At 44.7% G+C, this 22,061-nt stretch overlaps 1 protein-coding gene across 7 annotated transcripts in view; it reads right to left on the reverse strand.

Annotated features, from left to right (window-relative positions):
- SCUBE3 (signal peptide, CUB domain and EGF like domain containing 3) overlaps positions 1-22,061 on the reverse strand; it is a 262,129-nt gene that overhangs the window by 119,711 nt on the left and 120,357 nt on the right. For all 7 annotated transcript variants that reach the window (XM_060231458.1, XM_060231454.1, XM_060231452.1 and 4 more), the window contains one exon: positions 19,616-19,750. In XM_060231458.1, coding sequence (XP_060087441.1) covers positions 19,616-19,750 — 135 coding nt within the window. The remainder of the gene's footprint in view (positions 1-19,615; positions 19,751-22,061) is intronic.

The following is a 22,061-nucleotide window of genomic DNA, read 5'->3' on the forward strand; positions in this document are numbered from 1 at the left end:
AGGGAGAATGGCACAAGGCCTTCAACACGATATTCAATCTCCAAGATGGAAACCTATGAACAGTTGGAGGATTCAGCAGAGTTGTTCCCCTTAGGAAACGTTTCACATGCGGGCACATGGACAGAGACTTCCCCTTCTTAGCTCCCCTTACTGCCGAAATGGCAGCCACCTGCCTTTTAAGCATATTAGTGGCCAAACCCTTATCTAGGCCCGCCTGAAGAAAAAGTAGACTCTTTCTGACTGGCATCTTCATAGGATCCCACCCCTTTTCAAAACACCATTAAGAAAAAACACACCAAGTACTGGAGTACAGTCTATTGGTGGAGCCCTTTCTGGATGCTAATAAAGTGTTTATAACCCTACTGACATAGCCCAGGCCCTCTAGTTGTTTCCGCTCAACCTCCAGGCAGTCAACTTTAGGAGGTCTGGCTGTGGATGACACGTTCCTCCTTGCTTTACAACTGCTCCGTTACAGGCAGGCGCCATGGTGCCTCTATCAATAGTGTCATTAGGTCCAGGAACCATCCCTTCTTGGTCAAAACATAGCAATCATTACCAACTCCGCCCTCTCCCTGGGGATTAACTACAATGGCGGGAAGGCATAAAGAAGACCCTTTGGCCATTGGCATCTGAGGGCATTTGTTCCTTCTGCGTCGTCATCCCGTCCTTTGGAGAAGAACCATAGTGTCTGTTGATTCCGTCCCATGGCAAACAGATCCATCTCCATCTTGCCATACCTGTGGCAAACTATCCAGAAAGTCGACTTGTCCAGCATCCACTCCATCTGGTCTATGGTTCGCCTGCTCAGCCAGTATGCCAGGACATTGTCCTTTCCGGCTACATGGACTGCTTGATCAAAAGAAGAGTGTCCTCCGCCCAAGCCATCAGTGCATGAGCTTCCTTGTACAGGTACTTGATCCTGGTTCCCCCTTGTCGGTTCACATAGGATTTTGCCATCACATTGTTGGTTTTCACTAATACATGTTGACCTCTGAGCAAGTCTTGGAAATGCAGAAGGCCTAGACGAATCACCCATAACTCCAGGAAATTTATGCTCCTCTTGGCTTCCTCCAGGTTCCACTGTCCCTGTGTCATCGGGCCCTGGCAGTGTGCTCCCCACCCTGAAAGACTGGCATCCATCATCATGATGATTCTGGGTAGTTCCCAGATTGGCACACCCCGATCGAAGAGGGGGGGAGTTCTCTACCACTGGAGCTGAGATTGGAGGTCTGTTGGCAATTTCACCCACTTGGGCAGTTTGAAGGTGATAATTCGTTGAAAGAGGATTAGAAAATGTTGTAATGGTCGAGTGTGAAAAGGTGCCCAATGAAGTGCATCCTGGCAAGATATCATCATGCTTAGAAGTTGGGCCAATGTAATTACCTGGACTCTAGGCAACGACAGACCTTCGTCCAGGAGAGCTTGAAATTTTGCCAGTCTGTCGGCAGACAAGAATACTTTGTCCTGTTGAGTGTCTATTAACACCCCCAGGTGAACCAACCGTTGTGATGGGACCAGGTTGCTGTTGGTCAGGCTGACTATGAAGCCATGGGTCCGCAGGGTCTCCACCGTGAGTTCGGTTGCCTCCTCACTCTGTCGCCACAATGGAGCCCTGACCAGAATATCGTCCAAGTATGGGTAAAGTGACACTCCCTATAGACAGAGATGAGCCACCAAAGCCACTAGAATTCTGGTGAAGACTGGTGGGGAGGATTTCAAGCTGAACAGAAGTGCCTGATACTGGTAATGGCTTCCATTGTATGCAAAACACAGGAACCTCCTGTGGCTCTCCCTGATGTGCACATGTAAATAGGTCTCTGAGAGGTCTATAGAGGTTAAGAAATCCTGGGACTGGATAGCGAGCAGGATGGATCTCAATGTTTCCATTTTGAATTTTCTTGTCCAAATGAACATGTTCAGCCACTTGAGATCCAGAATGGTCCTTACGTCCCCATTCTTTTTTGGGACTAAAAAGATTATCATCATCATCTGTTTATTTATATTCCGCCCATTAACCATAGGGACTCAGAGCGGAGCACAACATGAATAATAAAATCACAATAAAATCAACATAATAAAACAACATAACAATAAAAACCAATTAGGATGTTCAGTCCAACAGAATAGTTCAGCAGGACCAAGATGGTATAACAATACGATGCAGCCAAACAGCACAGTAGGATAGTACAGTAGGGGAGGCAAACCGATCTAGTGAATAGATGCCCGCCGCCTCACCAAAAAACCTGGTGGAGCAGCTCCGTTTTACAGGCCCTACAAAAGGCTAACAAGCCAGGTAGGGCCCGGATCTCTATAGGCAGCTGATTCCACCAGGTTGGGGCCAGGACCGAGAAAGATCTGGCCCTGGTAGGGGCAAGACAGACATCTCCTGGGCTGGGGATGATCAGAAGATCTTGGGAGGCCAAGCGAAGTGACCTCCAGGGCATATATGGGACTCCCACTGCAGCTGATAGAGTAAATTCTAAAACCCTTTTGATGCCGAGGAACTCCCTCTATCATCTGTATCGCTAGCAAATGTCGAATGGCTGACAACATTGGACGATGGGTTTGAGGATCTTGTTCTTTGGGACCTGACAAAAACGTTAAGGTGGAAAGGACTCCAGTTCTAGAGCATAACCCCATCTCAGAGTATCCACTACCCAATGATCAGTTACTGATCTTTCCCATTGAGCTGCAAAAAGGCTAAGACAACCCCAATGCCTCCTGCCTCGGCATAGTCATTGGGTTTCTCCATTTTTGTGATGGCCTTTGGCTCCCTGGTCAGTTTCCCAGAGAAGGGTTTGGAGTCCTATTGCCTGGACTGCCACTTTTCTTTGAAATTCGATGGTCGGGAAGATTTCTTGGCATCTTGAAAGGACTGGTAACTTTTGTGCATCCTAAAGTCCTTCCTCTTAGAGGGTAGTATCTTATTTTTGTCCTTCCCCTCAATCAGGTAGCGTTCTAACCCATCCCCAAAAAGCTTTGAGCCAGTGAAGGGAACCACCGCTACCCTGGCTTGAGCTGCTGCTTCTGCGTCCCAGCCTCTAAACCAAACATTCCAACGCGCTGCCACACTGCATGCCATGGCCCTAGCTGCCAGTTGCATTGTGTCCAAAGTAGCATCTGCAATAAAAGCTGTTGCTAGTCCAATTTTCTTCAATTCATCCTTCAGTTCCTTTGGCACTCCACTCTCAGCTGAGGTGAGTCTGGAGGTCTGAGAGTACACAGCCCATGCTGTGGTGGATGTTTTAATGGACCACAATGATGCCTCAAAATCTTTCTGAAATGCTTGTTCAAGGTGTCTATCGCAAGGGTCCCTTGAAGAAGAAGAAGATATTGGATTTATATCCCGCCCTCCACTCCAAAGAGTCTCAGAGCAGCTCACAATCTCCTTTCCCTTCCTCCCCCACAACAGACACCCTGTGAGGTGGGTGGGGCTGGAGAGGGCTCTCACAGCAGCTGCCCTTTCAAGGACAACCTCTGCCAGAGCTATGGCTGACCCAAGGCCATGCTAGCAGGTGCAAGTGGAGGAGTGGGAATCAAACCCGGTTCTCCCAGATAAGAGTCCGCACACTTAACCACTACACCAAACTGGCTCTCCTTGATGGCCTTGGAAGGCCATCAGCATCCGTAGGGATGACTGAGCTAGACAACAGGCTAGTCACTGGATCATCAACTACAGGGGGTTTCAGATGCTTGGTAGCCTCAGGTATTAAACCATATAACTTAGAAAACAACTGAAGGGTAGATTTAGGTTTAGCCAGTCTTTCCCACTCTGCTTTGATGATGCGGAAGAAGGGAGAATGTAATGGTACCCCTGTTTGATTAATACCCATCTTAGGCATCATTTTTCCAGATCCCAAAGGGAGGTCTAGGTCTAAATCCTCATCCTCCTTGGGCGTGGTTGCAAAGTCCAGCTCCCAAAGCACCTTAGGCAGGAGCTTAGAATAAACCTCTGCTGAGAACAGTCTAGACTGTACTACAATGGTCACCTCCTCCTCCTCTGATAGTTCCCCTTCCTCCCTCTCTGAGGACTGGCTAGAGTCACAGGAATCATTCTTGTCCTGGGAACTTTCTATGGGAGACTCAATGGCTAAGGCAAGCTTGCTCCTCTTAGGTTCCACTGGAGCTGAAACTGCCTTCATTCTCTTCCTAGGCTGGGGAAGGAGGGGGGAGGTTGAAGCTTTGGAAGAACTAAATTCCTTGACAAGTTCTCCTTTTAGCCACTGTAGATTTGTTTTGGCATCTTCCCCTGTCAGGTCTGGCTCAGATGCACTGGCTCTCTGTCCTGGAGTAGCCCCCAATAGTCTAGGCATGCCTGGGTCATTGTATGAATGTTCTAGCCCTTCAGCCATCTTGATAGAGGGAAGCTGCCCAAATGAAAGTAAAAGAAATGCTGGTATTAGTGAGACTAAGCCAGAAAATGGCTGCCCCAAATTTATTTTTTCTTTAATCCCTCCAAAGGGAGGGGGGTTACTCTTTCCCTTGCCTCCCCCTCTATGCACTATACAACTTCAAACTGGGGGGCAATTTGCTTGCCAAGCAGAGGCTCCTCCACTCAGCCACAGCCTCATTCCTCCTGGCTGCATTTTACTCCAGCCCTAGCCACCCAGACTATCGGGGCGGGGGGAGAGATGGGACTTTTCCTCTCTGGAGAAGCCTGTCCTCTACTCCCTTCCTGCCAGCTGCCGATGCCTCTTACTGTCCGAGGATCTGTAGTTGAGGCTGCTGGCATCCCGGTCATCTGCAGATGCGTAGAACCATGCGGCAGGCTCCCTGCTTCCCGCTCAACCTTCAAAGAGAGGGGGAGGTCCTACTCCACATAGGGCTCTCCTTGGGGGTCCGTCTGCCAGCCGACCTTGTCAGGGCCAAGTCTGACGCTATTGGCTCAGTGAAAGGTAACTGTCCACCACTCTCTGCAGCCAAAAAAGGCAATTGGGAAAAGCTCTCAGATCGCTGATTTGAAAATGCATGTCCTGCTTGGATCACAGGGCCAGTGAGACTGGGAAGAGTCCAAGGGATAGGCCACTCCCCCACTCCAGATCGCTTGGAAAACTGACCCTGTGCAGGAGGAGGAGCCTAATCCCATCAGTGAGGGACCGTCTCACTCCTAAGAACCATTGGAAAAGGCTATAGCTCAGTATGCCCATACCCATACCAAACCTTTAATGGCATAATAGATTCAGATGAAAATACACAGAATATAAAAATTTAAACATTGGAGATAAAATCAAAATGAAACCGAGCTTACAGATGCATTCAAACATGGTCAGAATTAAATTTAAGGATGTCAGCCAGAAATTTTGCCACAGCCTCACTAACCACCCCCTCAGTATCACTCAATAAATAATAACAGGGTGTAGAATAGACAAATCTGGGGAAAAAGAAAGCTTGCCAAATAAATCTTTGCGGAGGTTATGGTAAAAAGAACAATCAAGCAATATATGCTGGATTGAGTCAGGAGTATTCGCTCCACAGGAGCAAAGTCTGTCGGCTAAAGGGACTCGCTGATATCTCCCTTGTAAAACTTTGGAGGGAAACGCATTTAGTCTAGCCAACATAAATGCCCTGCGATGACTTGGAGTGGTTAAGTCTGATAGATAATTGGGCATTTTGCCACAGAAAGCATAGAGACCTAAGGAAGCTGGAGAGCAAATATAAGGGTCAGTTGGCCATAATTTCGTTTCCTCCGATTCCCACAGTCTCAATTTAATACATCTGAAGATATATGACTCATCAGAGGTAGAAAAATCATCTACCTCTAACCCCAATTGATTGAATTTGGACAGAAGCACTGCTGTCCAGGATGAAATATATGGGTCTCTTTTCATACAATCAAGACGGCTGTTGGGATATGTTCTAAAGTGAATTTTGAGCCAGAATTTAAACACTGCAATCCAGGCTTTTGTCTCCACCAAAGACTGACCCACTTCAGAGCAGAGAGCAAAGTAGGACACACATTTTGGCAAACCAAGAATTTGTCTAAAGAATGAGGCTTGAATGCCCTCCACTTTCCTGGTAAAAGCAGAGATCCATATAGGGATACCATAGAGAGTTTGGGCAAGCGTTTTGGCTTTGAACACTTTAATAGCTGCTGGAACTAATTGGTTGCCCCTTGCAAAGAAAACTGTTTAATTTGAGCAGCTGAACATTTAGCCAAGTTGACGGTGTTGTTACGATGTGAAACCCAGCTTAATTTGTGATTAAAAGTGATCCCCAAGTATTTAAAAATTTTTGTTTGCTCAATTGTTGAGTTGCCAATAAACCATCTCTGTGGGCGCCAGCAATTTGAAAAGACAACTACTTTAGATTTGGCATAGTTGATAGAAAGTGAATTACAATTACAGTAGTCATAAAAGGCATTCAAATACCTTTGCAGGCCCACTCTTGTACAAGAGAGGATGGTAGTGTCATCGGCATAAAGTAATAAGGGGACCGCTCGGCCTGCAAGTTTTGGCGGATGACCGTTAATAGGGTTCAAAAATTGTGTCAGGTCAGTTAAAAATAAATTAAAAAGATGCGGGGCCAGCACACAACCTTGTTTAACCCCCTTTAACACTGGGATTTTACTAGTCAAGTCACCGCTAGAAGAAAATTTCACTTGGCAAAAGGTATTAGAATGAAGTTTCCTCAAGAGAAACAGCAGACGGGGGACCATTCCCAGGTAACCTAGCTTGATCCATAGTTGTGCTCTATCTATTGAATCAAAAGCACCCTTCAAATCGATGAAGGCAGCATATAATTTTTTGACCCGGTATGCATATATTTTTCAGCAAGGAAGGCCAGAGTGCAGCAGTGATCCATAGCAGATTTGCCTTTGGAGAAGCAAATCTGTTCAGGACCTATGATGTTATCTAGGCGCATCCAGTCAATTAATCGGAGTTCTAAATGTTTTGCATACAATTTGCCCACTATAGATAATAAATAATGGGGCGGAAATTTTCTGGTAACTCCAACCCCCCCTTTTTGTATATTGGGATAATTATAGAATCAAGCCAAGAGTCAGGGATGGAGCCATGCAGATCGATAAAAGAGAACAATTTTGCAAGGGGCAAGAGCCACCAATCGGCAAACTTTGTGAATACCTCAGCGGGAAGGCCATCAGGGCCAGGTGCTTTACCCGCTTTTAAATCCTTCAATAACTCAATTATTTCCTCTAGAGTTACTGGAGGCCAGACCGGCATATCAGCTCAGTTTAGGTTTGCACTGTGAATCTCTTGGATCTTGATGCAATTGCTCAGTCACATAACTGGGTTGTGAAAAAAACTGGCCCTTCCAGGTCTACAAACTTGAAGGTTTCAAGGTGTACAGTTCTTCATCTTGTCTATTTTGTTGGTTTCTTGTAGGTACACAAGGGAAGTGACTTGTCAATGGTTAACAAGAAAATCAAAATAGTTGCCGGGGGTGGGGGAGAGAAACTGCATCAGGCAGAATGAGATGGATTTGAGGTAAGAATGGGGGACACAGATCAGCTGCTTTGGACTGTAGTAAGAGTCAGGTGCATAGATGGTTTCTAATGGGAACTCAAAAGCACCAAGTTATCACAAATTACCTAGCCAGAAAAAAGGGAGGATTAAAAAATTAGAACAGAATCACGTGTCAGCGGCAGACATCCTATGATACCAATAAAACCAAAAACGTTGAGATGACAAAGCCAACAAATGTACAAGAATAAACCAGAAAATGCAAGTCGATTATTATAGTAAGGCTAGTAAGACTATTATCCTCTCATCTTCTATTTCAGTAAATTATTTGGGTTAGATATTAACCACTTCTACTTGACACTAATGTCTGAGATGCTTTTGAAAGTGACTCGCAGGGTCTTTGATGCCTGGATCAAAAAGCTTGTCTGGTTTAGCTACAGCATCTTTAAATGACATCATAGTCTCCAACAAAACTCTAAGCAGCTTGCCTGCCTAACAGCCAGCATCCAATACAAATGCTTCTAGTTCCTGGTAAAGCTGGTGTTAGAATCCCCTACACCAGGGGTCCCCAACCACCGAGCCATGAACCGGTACCGGTCCGTGGACTGCTAGCAACCAGGCTGCAGAGCAAGGCAGAGCAGCCCCAACGCCCGCCCTGGGACCCAGGCAGGCAAGAGGCAGCGTGGCTTCACTCTGAAGCTTCCTCCCCTTGTAGGAGAGGCAGCCTTGGAGTGAGGCCACAGCACCTCTTTCATCTGCCTGGCTGGTGGGCTGGCAGAAGAGGCAGTGCTGCTGTGAACTTAGCCTACCCCTCATTTATAGACCCCCACCAATCAGGTGATCAGTGGGGGTCTTTAAATGGGAGGGGAAGGCAGATTGGCCTTCTACTGCTTGGCCACTTAGCGGGCAGGCGGCAGAAACAGCCCCAGTCTCTTCTCCCCATTTAAAGATCCCCATGGGGGCAGGGATGGGCATGAGTGGGGGGGGGTAGCCTGGGGGGGCGGCAAAAACCCCAGTACACCCCCCACCAGTCTTTGTAAAAAATGGTCTTTCATGAAACGTCCCTGGTGCCAAAAAGGTTGGGGGCCACTAACCTACACTGTTCACAGAGCACTTCTGTAGCACAGTGACTTTGAGAATGAGCAATCTCAGAGAGGTCTGAGAGAGAGCAGAGCAGCTCTGAGATAAGCTGAGACAGCTGAGTTGTTGTAGCTGGGGAACTGCTGTTTGTTTGGTTGAGTGGGCTGAAGGTGAAGGTGATTGAAAGTGATTATTGCTGATTGCTGTTGATTGCTTAGGAGTGGCAGTGCTCCCCATCCTCTTTGTATTTTAAGCTGTTCCTTGCCAAAGGCGTGAGCCTTTGGCGAGAGCTAAAGGGCTTTTGGGGGCTCTGTAAGGACCAGGAACCCAGATCCCTAATTTCCTTGTTCTCCCAATAAGGTAAGTTGACCCTCCAGAAGGAGAGCCATTTAAACAAACAGGATTTAAAGACGACTGTATATTAAAAAAAAAAAAAAAAGCTATCATGAAGGTAGAATGCAAGCAGGGCGGTGGGGGCTTTCCAGTGTTTTGCACTGAGTGTCACATGTATGACTATCTGCCCACAGGACAGAAATCTTGGGTGTGTGCTCAATGCAAGGGGCTCCTGGTCCTCAGGGAACGAGTTCATACCCTTGAGGCTGAGGTGACTGCCCTGGAGATGCAGAGACGGTCAGTTAGGCACTCGGGGAAGACTCTCGGAGGCGTATCAGATGAGCCCCGCTCTGAAAGTGGCAGCCCCGTTGCTGCCAGGGAGCGTAAGGGTCGAGAGGGAACAGGGCACCGTGCTGAGGATAAGGGGAATACACCCTCAGAAGGGACCTCTTCTTCAGTGGGTGAGCAGGAATCCTTGCGCCAAGGAACCATCCCTGGGCAGGGAGAGAGGGGGGGTCTTGGTAGTTGCTAATTCGATCTTTAGGCAAGTAGACAGCTGGGTGGCAAAACTGCGTACTGACCGTATGGTGACTTGCCTGCCTGGTGCGAAGGTAGCGGACATTACGCGTGTAGTAGATAGGCTGTGGTCGTGGTGCATGTTGGCACAAACAATGTGGGGAAATGCAGTCGTGAGGTCCTGGACGAAAAATTTAAGCTGCTAGGTGGGAGACTTAAGGCCAGGACTTCCAAGGTAGCCTTCTCAGAAGTGATACCTGTTTCACATGCAGGCCAGGAGAGACAGGCACAAATTAGAAGTCTCAAAGTGTGGATGAGATGATGGTGTAAGGAGGAAGTTTGTTAGGCACTGGGATGCTTTCTGGAACAAGCAGGAGCTGTACAAAAAAGATAGTCTCCACGTCCCCAGAAGGAACCAGGCTGCTGGCGCTTAAAATCAAAAAGGTGGCAGAGCAGTTTTAAAACTAAATCATGGAGGAAAGCCGACAGGAGATTAAATATCTCTGGTTCGGGAGGACTCATCTCAAAGAGATGAAGGGTTAGCTGTTACTTTTCTACCGGATAATGGATCAGAGTTGTCCACTGAGATGGTGACAAACATTATGGACTGTCTGACAAAGTCTTGAGGCGGCAGGAGGAAGGTTGCAGGCCTAGCTTGCCTGCAAAATTATAGATGTTTATACACAAATGCAAGAAGTGTTTGAAGTAAAATTGGTGAACTGGAATTTTTAGTGTTGGGAGAAAACATAGACATTGTGGGAATTTCAGAAACTTGGTGGAATGAGGAGAATCAGTGGGACACGGTGATTCCGGGATATAAATTATATCGGAAGGATAGGGAGGGAAGGGTTGGAGGTGGTGTGGCTCTGTATGTCAGAGAGAATATACGGTCCAGTAAGACTGAGGTCAGAGAATTAGATTCCGTTCTATAAATGCTTTGGGTTGAAATAGAGGGCCCAAAAGGAAATTTAACTATGGGAGTTTGTTATCGCCTGCCAAATCAAAAGATAGGGGACGATTATAATACGATGGAAGGATTAAAGATAGCGGCTAAACGTAAAAACTGTTGTAATAAGTGATTTTAACTACCCGCAGATTGATTGGGCCAATATGTGTTCTGGTCGAGAGAAAGAGATTGAGTTTCTAGATGACTCTCAATGACTGTGCTATGGAGCAGATGGTCTCAGAACCTAACAGGGGTGGGGTGATCCTGGATTTGGTCCTAAGTAAAGCCCAAGACTTGGTGAGAGATGTAAAAGTGATCGCACCGCTTGGGAGCAGTGACCATAACATTATTGATTTCACCATTTGTATAAATAGGGAGTTGTCCCAAAAGACCGGCACAACCATGTTTAACTTTAAAAGGGGTAAATTCTCTGAGACGAAGAGGCATGTGAAGAGGAAACTGAAAAGAAAGGTAAATACAGTCAAAACCCTTGGGGAAGCTTGGAGGCTATTTAAAACTACAATCCTAGAAGCTCAGATAAAATATATACCACAAGTTAGGAAAGGCACAAACAGGTATAAGAGAAGGCCTGCATGGTTAACAAACAAAGTAATGGAAGCGGTAAAAGGTAAGAAGTTCTCCTTCAAGTGGTGGAAAACCAGTCCAAGTGAGATTAATAAAAGGGAAAACAGGCAGTGGCAAATCAAATGCAAGACTGTGATCAGGCAGGCAAAAAGGAGCATATTGCAAAAAACATAAAGACCAACAATAAAAATTTCTTCAAATATATTAGAAGCAGGAAACCAGCCAGGGAGGCAGTGGGGCTCTTGGATGACCAAGGGGTCAAAGGGATACTGGAGGAGGATAGGGAAATGGCTGAGAAGCTGAATGCATTTTTTGCCTCCATCTTCACTGTGGAAGACAAGAAGTGTTTGCCCGCTCCAGAACCACTAATTTTGGAAGGGATGTTGAAAGACCTGAGTCAGATTGAGGTGACAAAAGAGGAGATCCTACAACCGATAGACGAATTAAAAACTAATAAGTCACCAGGTCTGGATGGCATACATCCAAGAGTTCTGAAAGAACTCAAAGTTGAACTTGTGGATCTTCTGACAAAAATATGTAATCTTTCATCGAAATCTGCCTCCATTCCTGAGGACTGGAAGGTAGCAAATGTCACCCCCATCTTTAAAAAGGGTTCCAGAGGAGATCCGGGAAATTACAGGCTAATCAGTCTGACTTCAATACCGGGAAAGTTGGTAGAAACCATTATGAAGGACAGAATGAGTAGGCACATTGATGAATACGGGTGTGGCGGTAATGAACGGGTTAACAAGAAAACTAAGGATGCATAGAGCCTGCGTCAGATGATCGGAGGGTGGGGGCCAGAGCGCTCAGAACTCTCAGAGGTGATTGACAGCTAACGGCTGAGGGCAGTTAGTGACAGAGTCTGAGGGAGACTGCTGAAGAGAGCAGTTGGTCTGAGAAGGAGCTGAGACAGGAGCTGAGGAGAGTCTTCGAGAGAAGCAAAGCTCACTGTTCACTCTATAAAGATAGCCGCGGGGCTGTGTGTGACTAGAGTAGAGTCTCAGTAAAAGACCTGAGAGGTCACAGACACAGATACATGTCTCTTAAGAGCTAAAGAGGTGGTTGAGGGAAAGATGTGGGTCTAGAAGTCTGAAGGGCTGGGAGAAAAGACGCCAGTCGACTTAAGGGACTTGGCACATTACACCCAAGAGGCCAACCTAGAATAGTGTTGGAGAGTGAAATCTATATGATCTGTGAAACCTGAGAGACCTAAGGGAACTAGATATTATAAAGCCTGAACTATGAAGAAACTGTTAACTGCTTGAGATACAATATAGCCCATGTATATATATTTCCCATTCCCCAGTTAAAGACGGTGTGTGTACGTTAATAAATTTCTGAGGTTTACTTTAAAGTTCTCTGGTGCCACTATATTGGGAAAGCTATCAAAGCTGCAGTGGTCCCCTACAAACTGAGTTTATATCCATCTGAAAGCAAAACAAAACCCCCGAAGAGACTAGTATTGAGAAATCCATATTACACCCACCCCTCGAGTCCCATAGCCGTGAGGTAAAATTCAAGAGGAAGAACTGAGGCTGAAGAGGGGCTGGGGTAGGCATAAGCCGCATATAGAAGTGATCCAGTGAGACCGTGAGGCGCGCTGTTGGTTGCCAGCGTCGGGATTTCAAAGAAAAACCCAAAAATAAGTGTCACTAGGACACACAGAAAGTAGAGGGACACTGCAGTAAAGGAATTAAGACAGTTTTTTTTTTTAAATTCCTGTCAGAAATGGCGCCTCCTAAGAGAACTACCACAGCCACTGGGGATGGGAAGACGCAAGAAGAGATTCCTGAGGAGAATCCTAGTCAGAGCATAGAGGCTATGAAAATACAGTTAGAATTGGCCAGAATAGAATCAGAAAAAGAAATTCAAATGGCCAAAATTCAAGCAGAACATAGAGAAAGGGAAGCAGAAAGAGAAAGAGAAATACTAATGGCTAGACTAGAGGCAGAAAGAGAAGATAGAGAAAGGGAAGGAGAAAGAGAACATAGAGAGAGGGAACACAGAGAAAGGGAATCAGAGAAAGAACATGAGGAAAAAATGTACAGTTTGAAACTCCAGGAGATTCAGGCGAGGTCAGAGTTTCAACGTGACACTAGAAGTGAAAGGCGCCTCACAGTAGAACAAAAGAAATTCCCCAAGTACCAAAAAGGGGATGATGTAGAAGCTTTTTTGTTTAACTTTGAAAGGACCTGTAAAGATTTAAAAGTTGCTGATGAGGACAGAATGATTTATTTGAGACCTCAGATTTGTGGAGAGTTGAGTGAAATATACTCTGAACTGAGGGATGAGGAGACCTCTGATTATCAATTATACAAGGAAAGAGTCAGAGTCCGCTTTGGCTTAATAGCAGAGCAAAGTAGGAAAAAATTTAGAGAAATCAGAAGGAAGCCTGGAGAAACATACTCTCAACTAGGTTGTCGGTTAGACAGAGCCCTGAACAGATGGGTAGAAGGGAGTAAAGTCTCCACATTAGGAGACTTGAAAAACTTAGTGGGCTTGGAACAGTTTTATAACCAAGTCCCCTCTCAGTATAGGTGGGTTCTGAGAGATAAGAGATTGAAAACAGTAGAAGAAGCAGCTGTGATTCTAGATGAGATTGAATCAGATCTAGGGAGATCAATGTGGACTGCTCCAATAAAAAAACCCCGAGTCTGGAACTCTCCAGAAAAGTCTGGGGCGGGTAACAACAACCCTGCAAGGCGGTACAGTCCACCTCCATATAAAAAGACTGAGGCTGCTTGTTTCCAATGCGGAGAAATAGGGCATTATGCTAGATCCTGTCCAAGGAAGGACAAAGGGAAAAAGACACCACCAAATAAGACAGTTAAAGTGGTGTAGTACCTAAAGCAAGAGGCAGATACAACACCCTCACTTCCAGAGAACACACCACCAGAAAAACCCACTAGTGTTCTGAAAGTATGGAAGGTGCAGGAAGGCTTGAGTGAGGAGTATACTGAGACTGTGACAGTAAATGACCAGGAAGTCAAGGCTTATAGAGACACAGGGGCGCAGGTTTCCCTGATACAGCCAAGCTTAGTACAAAGTCATCAGTATTTACCAGGGAAATCATACACCATAAAAGGCATTAGAGGACCTGCATTTGAAGTGGCCCTAGCAGCAGTTCCAATCAAGTACAAAGAGTTCCAAGGTGATTGGATAGATTAGGAGTCCTAAATGATATAGGAACCTCGCTTTTAGTAAGGAATGACTTAGGTTCTGAGTTAAAGAGACAGCAAGCTAATCCAGTAAACATTGTTACAAGAAGCAAGCCAGAACCAGCAGCTGATGTGTTGGTACAGCAACCAGAAGAAGAGGAAACAGTGTTGCAGACCATCCCTGCTGCAGAATTCCTCAGAGAACAGCAACAGGATGACAGCCTGAAAGAACTATGGCAGAGAGCTGGGGTGAGTGATACTGAGATCACAATTGAACATCCGTGCCAATTTAAAGTGATAGACCAAAAGCTATACTGAGTAGCATTAAAAAGAAAACATAGCGTAGTATGTGAAAGAAAGAAGCAATTAGTCCTGCCAAGAAAGTATAGGATGCAAGTGTTGGATTTGGCTCATGCATCACCCATGGCCTCTCACCTTGGCATCAATAAGACAAGGGACCGAGTGCAAGAACGGTTCTTTTGGCCAAATATGGGCAAGGACATAAGGGCTTTTTGTAAATCATGTCAGGCCTGCCAATTGGTGGGGAAAGCCCTAGATAAAACCAAAGGTCTATTACAACCAGTCCCTATAGTCACAGAAGCCTTTGGGAAGATAGGAGTAGATATCGTTGGTCCTATCTCCAGAGTAACCAGAAGGGGAAACAAGTACATCCTTACCATCGTAGACTATGCCACTAAGTTTCCCGAAGTGGTTCCACTTAAGGACATTGAGGCTAAAACCGTGGCGGAAGCCCTGCTGAATGTGTTTGCAAGGTTGGGTTTTCCGAAGGAGATGGTGACTGATTTAGGCACCACATTCATGTCAAATGTGATGCAAGAATTCTTAAGAGCTTGTGGGATCCGGCATGTGACCACAACGGCATACCATCCACAAGCAAATGGACTAAATGAAAGATTTAATGGCACCCTGAACCATATGCTGAAAACCTATGCATACAAGCATCCCAACGATTGGGACCAGTGGTAGCAACACCTGCTCTTCGGGTACAGGGAGGTACCCCAAGAAAGTTCCAGGTTCAGCCCATTTGAACTATTGTATGGAAGACAAGCCAGAGGACCCCTTGATGTTCTGAAAGAGGCATGGTCCGGGAACGAGGACATCCAGGAGGCAGATGTCATCTCTTACCTATACGAACTACAACAGCATCTGCAGGAGGTGAGGACAGCTGCTGCAAACAACATGAGAAGATCGCAACGACAGCAGAAACAGTGGTACGACTCCAAGTCCAGAGACAGAAAGTTCAAGCCAGGAGACAGAGTACTGGTTTTGAAACCCAGGAAGAAGAACAAGTTAGATGTGCCCTCAAGTCCCATAGCCGTGAGGTGAAATTCAAAAGGAAGAACTGAGGCTGAAGAGGGGCTGGGGTAGCAATAAGCTGCATATAGAAGCGATCCAGTGAGACCGCGAGGCGCGCTGTTATAACGGGTTATTGAGGAAGACTCAGCATGGGTTCAGTAAGGGAAGATCTTGCCTCACTAACCTGTTACATTTCTTTGAGGGGGTGAACAAACATGTGGACAAAAGAGACCCAATAGATGTTGTTTACCTTGACTTCCAGAAAGCTTTTGATAAAGTTCCTCATCAAAGGCTCCTTAGAAAGCTCGAGAGTCATGGAGTAAAAGGACAGGTCCTCTTGTGGATCAAAAACTGGCTGATTAATAGGAAGCAGAGATGGGCAGTCTTCGCAGTGGAGGACGGTAAGCAGTGGGGTGCCGCAGGGCTCAGTACTGCGTCCCATGCTCTTTAACTTGTTCATAAATGATTTGGAGTTGGGAGTGAGCAGTGAAGTGGCCAAGTTTGCAGATGATACTAAATTGTTCAGGGTGGTGAGAAGCAGAGAGGATTGTGAGGCACTCCAAAGGGATCTGTTGAGGTTGGGTGAGTGGGCGTCAACATGGCAGATGAGGTTCAATGAGGCCAAGTGCAAAGTAATGCACATTGGGGACAAGAATCCCAGCTACAAATACAAGTTAATGGGGTGTGAACTGGCAGAAATGGACCAAGAGAGCGATCTTGGGGTCGTGGTAGATAACTCAGCCAGTATCATAATGCCCCTGTATAAATCGATGGTGCGGTCTCATTTGGAGTACTGTGTGCAGTTCTGGTCACCACACCTCAAAAAGGATATTATAGCATTGGAGAAAGTCCAGAAAAGGGCAACTAGAATGATTAAAAGGTTGGAACACTTTCCCTATGAAGAAAGGTTGAAATGCTTGGGGCTCTTTAGCTTGGAGAAACGTCGCCTGTGGGGTGACATGATAGAGGTTTACAAGATAATGCATGGGATGGAGAAAGTAGAGAAAGTAGTACTTTTCTCCCTTTCTCACAATACAAGAACTCATGGGCATTCGATGGAATTGCTGAGCAGCCAGGTTAAAACGGATAAAAGGAAGTACTTCTTCACCCAAAGGGTGATTAACATGTGGAATTCACTGCCACAGGAGGTGGTGGCGGCTACAAGCATAGCCAGCTTCAAGAGGGGATTGGATAAAAATATGGAGCAGAGGTCCATCAGTGGCTATTAGCCACAGTGTGTGTGTGTGTGTGTGTGTGTGTGTGTGTGTGTATATATATATATATATATATATATATATATATATATATATATATATATATATATAAATTTTTGCCACTGTGTGACACAGAGTGTTGGACTGGATGGGCCATTGGCCTGATCCAACATGACTTCTCTTATGTTCTTAATGAATAAGGAAATTCCCCATGGCCTTAGCCACCAGGTCCTTTCTCTTAGCCCCAACTATTCTCTCCACACCTTGTAATATGGAGGTTATAATATGGACTTTCTTAGAGGATTGTTACAGGGGTTACAAAATGGGCTCAAGCTTTTTCAGTAGCTGCCCCATGTCTCTGGAAAAGACTGCCAGAAGAGGTTGAGGGTTCCTACCCCCTGGCTTACCAGTGAGGCTGTAAAACAGGGGTTATTCTGAAGAGCTTCTGGAGCAGCCTGAGGCAGAACAAACGGAAAATAATGTGCTGGTGGAGGCATAAGGTGTTTTAAAATTCTTTGTATTTCTTGGTTTAATGATTGCTGTTTTATCAAATTGTTCTTATATTGTGGTTATCCAACTTGGGTCTTAGGATGCCCAGCATAAAGATGGTTTTATAAATATTTCAAATTAATAAACCCGATTATGTCTGAAACCACTTTTCTACTTGGCTAACCCAGTTAATTTTTTTTCTAGGCCCTGGACAAAACTGACCCATAAAACTAGACAGCTAGCATGACAGTAGCCTGATACCATATTGATGGATATATAATTATAAAATCAGTTTGTCCAAGTGAAAATGCAGGTTAAATGCTTCTGTCCAGATTTCAGCACCTGGTGAAGCAGCCATAGTGTTGCTTCACCACGCTCCCAGTTTGCAGCTTAATCCATATTCGCCACAGCACCATCAGTCCAAAAGCCAGTTGGCCAGTAAATTGTCAATGTGGGCTGAATTGCAAGCTAGGTGTGTGTTGATGCAATCACATGCTGAACTGGAATCACATGACTCACTCAACCCATGCTCACAGGCCAATTTTGCAGTACGCCTTACGTTTCTAGCAGTACAATCCTATGGAGAGTTACCCCAGTCTAAGTCCACTGACTTCAATGAGCTTAGACTGTAATAATGCCCCATAGGATTGCATCATAAATTAGGCTGAACTAGATGAGCAGTTGAGGTCAGGTGCCAAGAGCTATGTCCAGTTCACAGTATGCCATCCACATAATTACAGCAGCAAAGCTGAAAGTATTCAACTGAAAATATTGCTGCTACAGGTTGAAACAATGTGAATTGTGCCTGAATAGAACCTGTGATGTCATAAAACAGAATATGCCAGTACAAACAATATTGGCACATTACATTAAAAGTCCTGTTTGAAGTGGTTTAGCAGTAGTTAACATATTATTAACATTAGGCTATAATTTGTTTGTTCTTATAAACAAGTCAGCAGCCAAAAGACAATAGACAACACATGAGACATGAACTGCAGAGGGTCTCCAGAATTTTGCTGCTTGAACAGAGACGCTCAGTTCTTTAACAAGAACTACAAGATGTTAAGTTTGGACACTTGCAGATCAAGAGCTTTGTCAGTGCTAGGACTCTGAATCTTATATACTGAACACCTCCAGTGAACACAGGAACTGTGCCTGGTTCATTCTCAGCTTGTCAAAACAGATTAGCAGAATCTGACCCACTGATCATCCCATCCCATTGTGTACTTGCTAGTTAGCAATTTTCTGATTTTTAAATGTTTCTTGATCTTAATTTATTAAGCACATAAGAGCAGCCCAGCAGGCTCAAACCAATTCAGCATTTTGTCTCACACAATGGCGAACCAGTTCCTCCAGAGAGCCAACAACAGGGTATAGAGGCCTTCCTCTGACAGTGCCTCTTGGCACTGGGATTTAGAGGCTGACTGCCACAGATTACTATCCATCCTGGGTCCCACTTGACTAGAAGAAAGGCAGGCTTATAAATATATTTTAAAAAGATTAATACTAGTATGTGTTATGGTTGAGCATCTGCTGGATAGGACCACATTCTGCTTGCCAGTTATGAGCAGGGAGCTGATTGTTCAGCAAGATGTTCAAATACATCTGAGCAACTTTGGAGCTTCTTACAATTACAATATGTGCTAGAATGACTACACTGCTTGCTTTCATCCACTGCAACCTAACTTTCTGCTACTATTGCTGCACATAGTACAAAGGGGGGCAGGTGTTAAGCTTTGCTATTTAGGTATCACAGTGTGCTTTCAGTGTCTGCCCATGAACCCAGCTTACTTGTAATAAGTTTTTGTTATCAGTTCTTGACCAGATGCCACTGACTCCACAGGAATAAATAAAAAGGCAAAGTAACCCGTACAATGTTTGCTATTTAAAAATGCATGCAACTATGCAGAGACAAAGAGGTGATGAATAGCAAACTATTCTGTGTTTTATACAAGCTGGTCACTTGGCAATGCCATTCTAGGAAGAGTTACACTCTGCTAAACCCATTCAGTGGTTGTAGGTCTGCTTAGGATTGTACCTGATCATCACTCCCTGGGGGTACATGCCTCTTCTCTATTGAGGTGACTGAGTTTTCGAACTGGGCAAAAGTGGTGCAGCTGCAATAACCTGATCCTATAGCCACAACATGCTTGTAACTAAGTTGTTTGTTTGTTTGTTTTGTTGATTTCACATTTCTTGCCTGCCCTTCCTGGAACACTGAGACAATCCAAACAGAATTTCTTCTCAAATGCAATCAAATGAGGTCAAGCAAGCTAAGTTTGCCTGGTGATAGTGTTCATGTCCAAGTATGCAGCATTACTACCTCCTTTCTGGAAACATTCTTTTATTTAATTTCTGCCTTGAATGCTAGCGGTTCACCTCTGTTTGGAGCCCATGACTCAGCAGGAATACAGTTGTTTCAATACATCCATATGAAAAGTACGTCAGAACTGGAAATCCAATGTTGCTCATGAAAATAATTATTTTTTAAAAAAAACTAGTGGACACAAAAAGTGACATGCAGGACAAGAAATTAAGGCATTTGAAACCAACCTTCTGGGCGCTGGATACAGGTATGCTGGTTATCACTCAGGAAAAATCCATCACGGCAGTGGCACTCATAGCTCCCCATCATGTTGACACATGTCTGCTGGCAGCCACCATTCCCCTCTGCACACTCATCCACATCTGTCTCAGAAAGCAAACAAGAGAATGAGGAGTCTCTGAGGCTTACATAACACAAGTATATAAGCATGTATTATGCTAGTTTCTCACCCTTGATAAAAGCCAGTTTCCACTATTCTATCAAGCATGCTCTACCCAATGATAAAGAAGCAAGATGCAACTGTGATAAGAGAATCAAACTTGATTCTTAACAGTGATGGCCCCAGAGGCAAGAAGCAGGTTTGAATCCAGCTCAATGGTTTCTGTGCAGAAGTCATTTATTTGTTCCAGGTAAGTGAGCTACGACTATTCATTTCTATGTCGAAAAGTAAACTACTGCACTTGAGAACAATGCTACCCACCCATGGCACAAAGCTCTTGGAGATACAATATTCAGGCCCTCCCTCCACACACATATGCTCATCACCTGTGTAGCATTTAATAAAAAGCCTTACAGAACACTGATAGCATGTGTGGAGTCAGATGTGGTGACCAGGTATATTGTACGACAGTGACAGATAAATCAAAAGATTGGAATTCTCCATCCCTCATCCTTTTTTACATATATTTACACACTGTTGTCCATTATAAAATAATAAAAGAAAAATTTTGAATGCCTAAAAAATCAAGCATTCCCTAAGTTTTATCAGTGGGAAAAAACCTGAGAAAATGTTCACATGTATACACTTTTTTCAAGGGTTGTTTTTGAAGGTTCAGTCAGATGTCCTAACTACTGCAATGTCCAAGATGTGAACAACAACTACTAGGCAGCAGTTCAAGAGCACAGTGCCACAATCACAACTCAAGGATCATTTGCCTAATGTGTAACAAGCCAATTTTTTCTAAAGTGTGAAATTTTGTTCCCACTGTTGTTTTGAGTGAGAAAGACCATCTTAAGTATAACAGTCTTTTAAAATCTTGGATAGAGAAGGTTTCCAATTATTTCTGAATTCTTTAAGGACCATATTTCAACAGATGCTTTATTGCTGGCGCCTAGAAGACTCCACACAGAAGTCATTACGGGTGAGGAGACTCAAACACTTATTGATTCTTGTGAGCTGTTGCTGGCTTTGAAAAGATCCTATTCGGTGATTCAATCCCGATCAAAGGACTGATATCAAAAATATATCAATTGCTATTCAGCCCCCTTAATGCAAAGCCGCACTCCTATCAAGGTGCCTGGGCTCGAGATTTACAGATAGAACTAACTGAGGAGCAATGGCGAGCCATCTGGGGTTCTTCCATATATAAAACGAAAGCAATGAATGTCCAACTTCAAGCTCTTAAAGTCCTCACACGATGGTACCGGACCCCAGTGCAGCTAGCGCACTCGTCTTCCATCTCACCCCTCTGTTTCAAGAACTGTGGACAGAGGGGTACTTTTCTCCACTCCTGGTGGCATTGCCCAATCATAAATAGCTTTTGGAGACAAATCTATCAAGAAGTACCAGAACTCACATCATACTCTCCTCCATTTACGCCCGAATTTGCCCTTTTAAATCTTCTAGATAACTCAAATATCCCCGAATCTGCAGAGGAATTGATCTCGCTCATGTTTGTGGCTGCTAAATTTGCAATAGCTCTAGTTTGGAAACAACACTCTCCCCCCTCACAACAAACTTGGTGGTTAAAATTGTGGGATTATTTTGCACTGGATAAGCTCACTTATGACTTAGGCCCTCATCGTTCCCAACAAACTGCTTCCTCAAATTTTATAGAAAAATGGCGACCCTTCATTGATAAAGTTTATGCTGATAATAGAATCCCCAATGACTCATACCACGCTATATTGATGTCCTGTCAATTACTTTCGTAACTGCACTCTGTAATGTTTCATGGTGTCATGTTTTGATATTTGATGCATACTCATGGTTTTTGTTTGTTATATCTGTATCGCACTTCTTAACTCAATAAAGCATTCCAAATGAAAAAAATAAAATAACCGGACTAGGTGATCTGGTCCCCTCCCTTTTCCAAGTTCCAGAAAAGCCATGGGGGGGGGGTTTCCTATTATTTAAGGACTGAGGCACAATGTAGGTCCCTGTCTTTTTGCCCTACTGGGGCTTGAAAAGGTACCAAAGGCATAGAGAAAGAGTTTTTAAAGAAAACCTTCTTGATCACAGTGACCCTGGCCCAGACCTCTCTTCCTCAACTAGGGTTGCCATTCTCCAGTTCCAGGTGATGGATCCCCTGTTTTTTTGGGGGTTTTGCCTGCTGGCAGGGGAAACCCCATCCCCAAACAGTGACTCACTGATGTCACAGCACCATGTTGGGGATGTTGCACAGCAATGCTCTGCTGTCACTTCCCAGTGATATCACTGCAGCTCATGATGTC

This window comes from Heteronotia binoei, chromosome 2 (assembly GCF_032191835.1).
Source record: "Heteronotia binoei isolate CCM8104 ecotype False Entrance Well chromosome 2, APGP_CSIRO_Hbin_v1, whole genome shotgun sequence".
Lineage (NCBI taxonomy): Eukaryota > Metazoa > Chordata > Lepidosauria > Squamata > Gekkonidae > Heteronotia > Heteronotia binoei.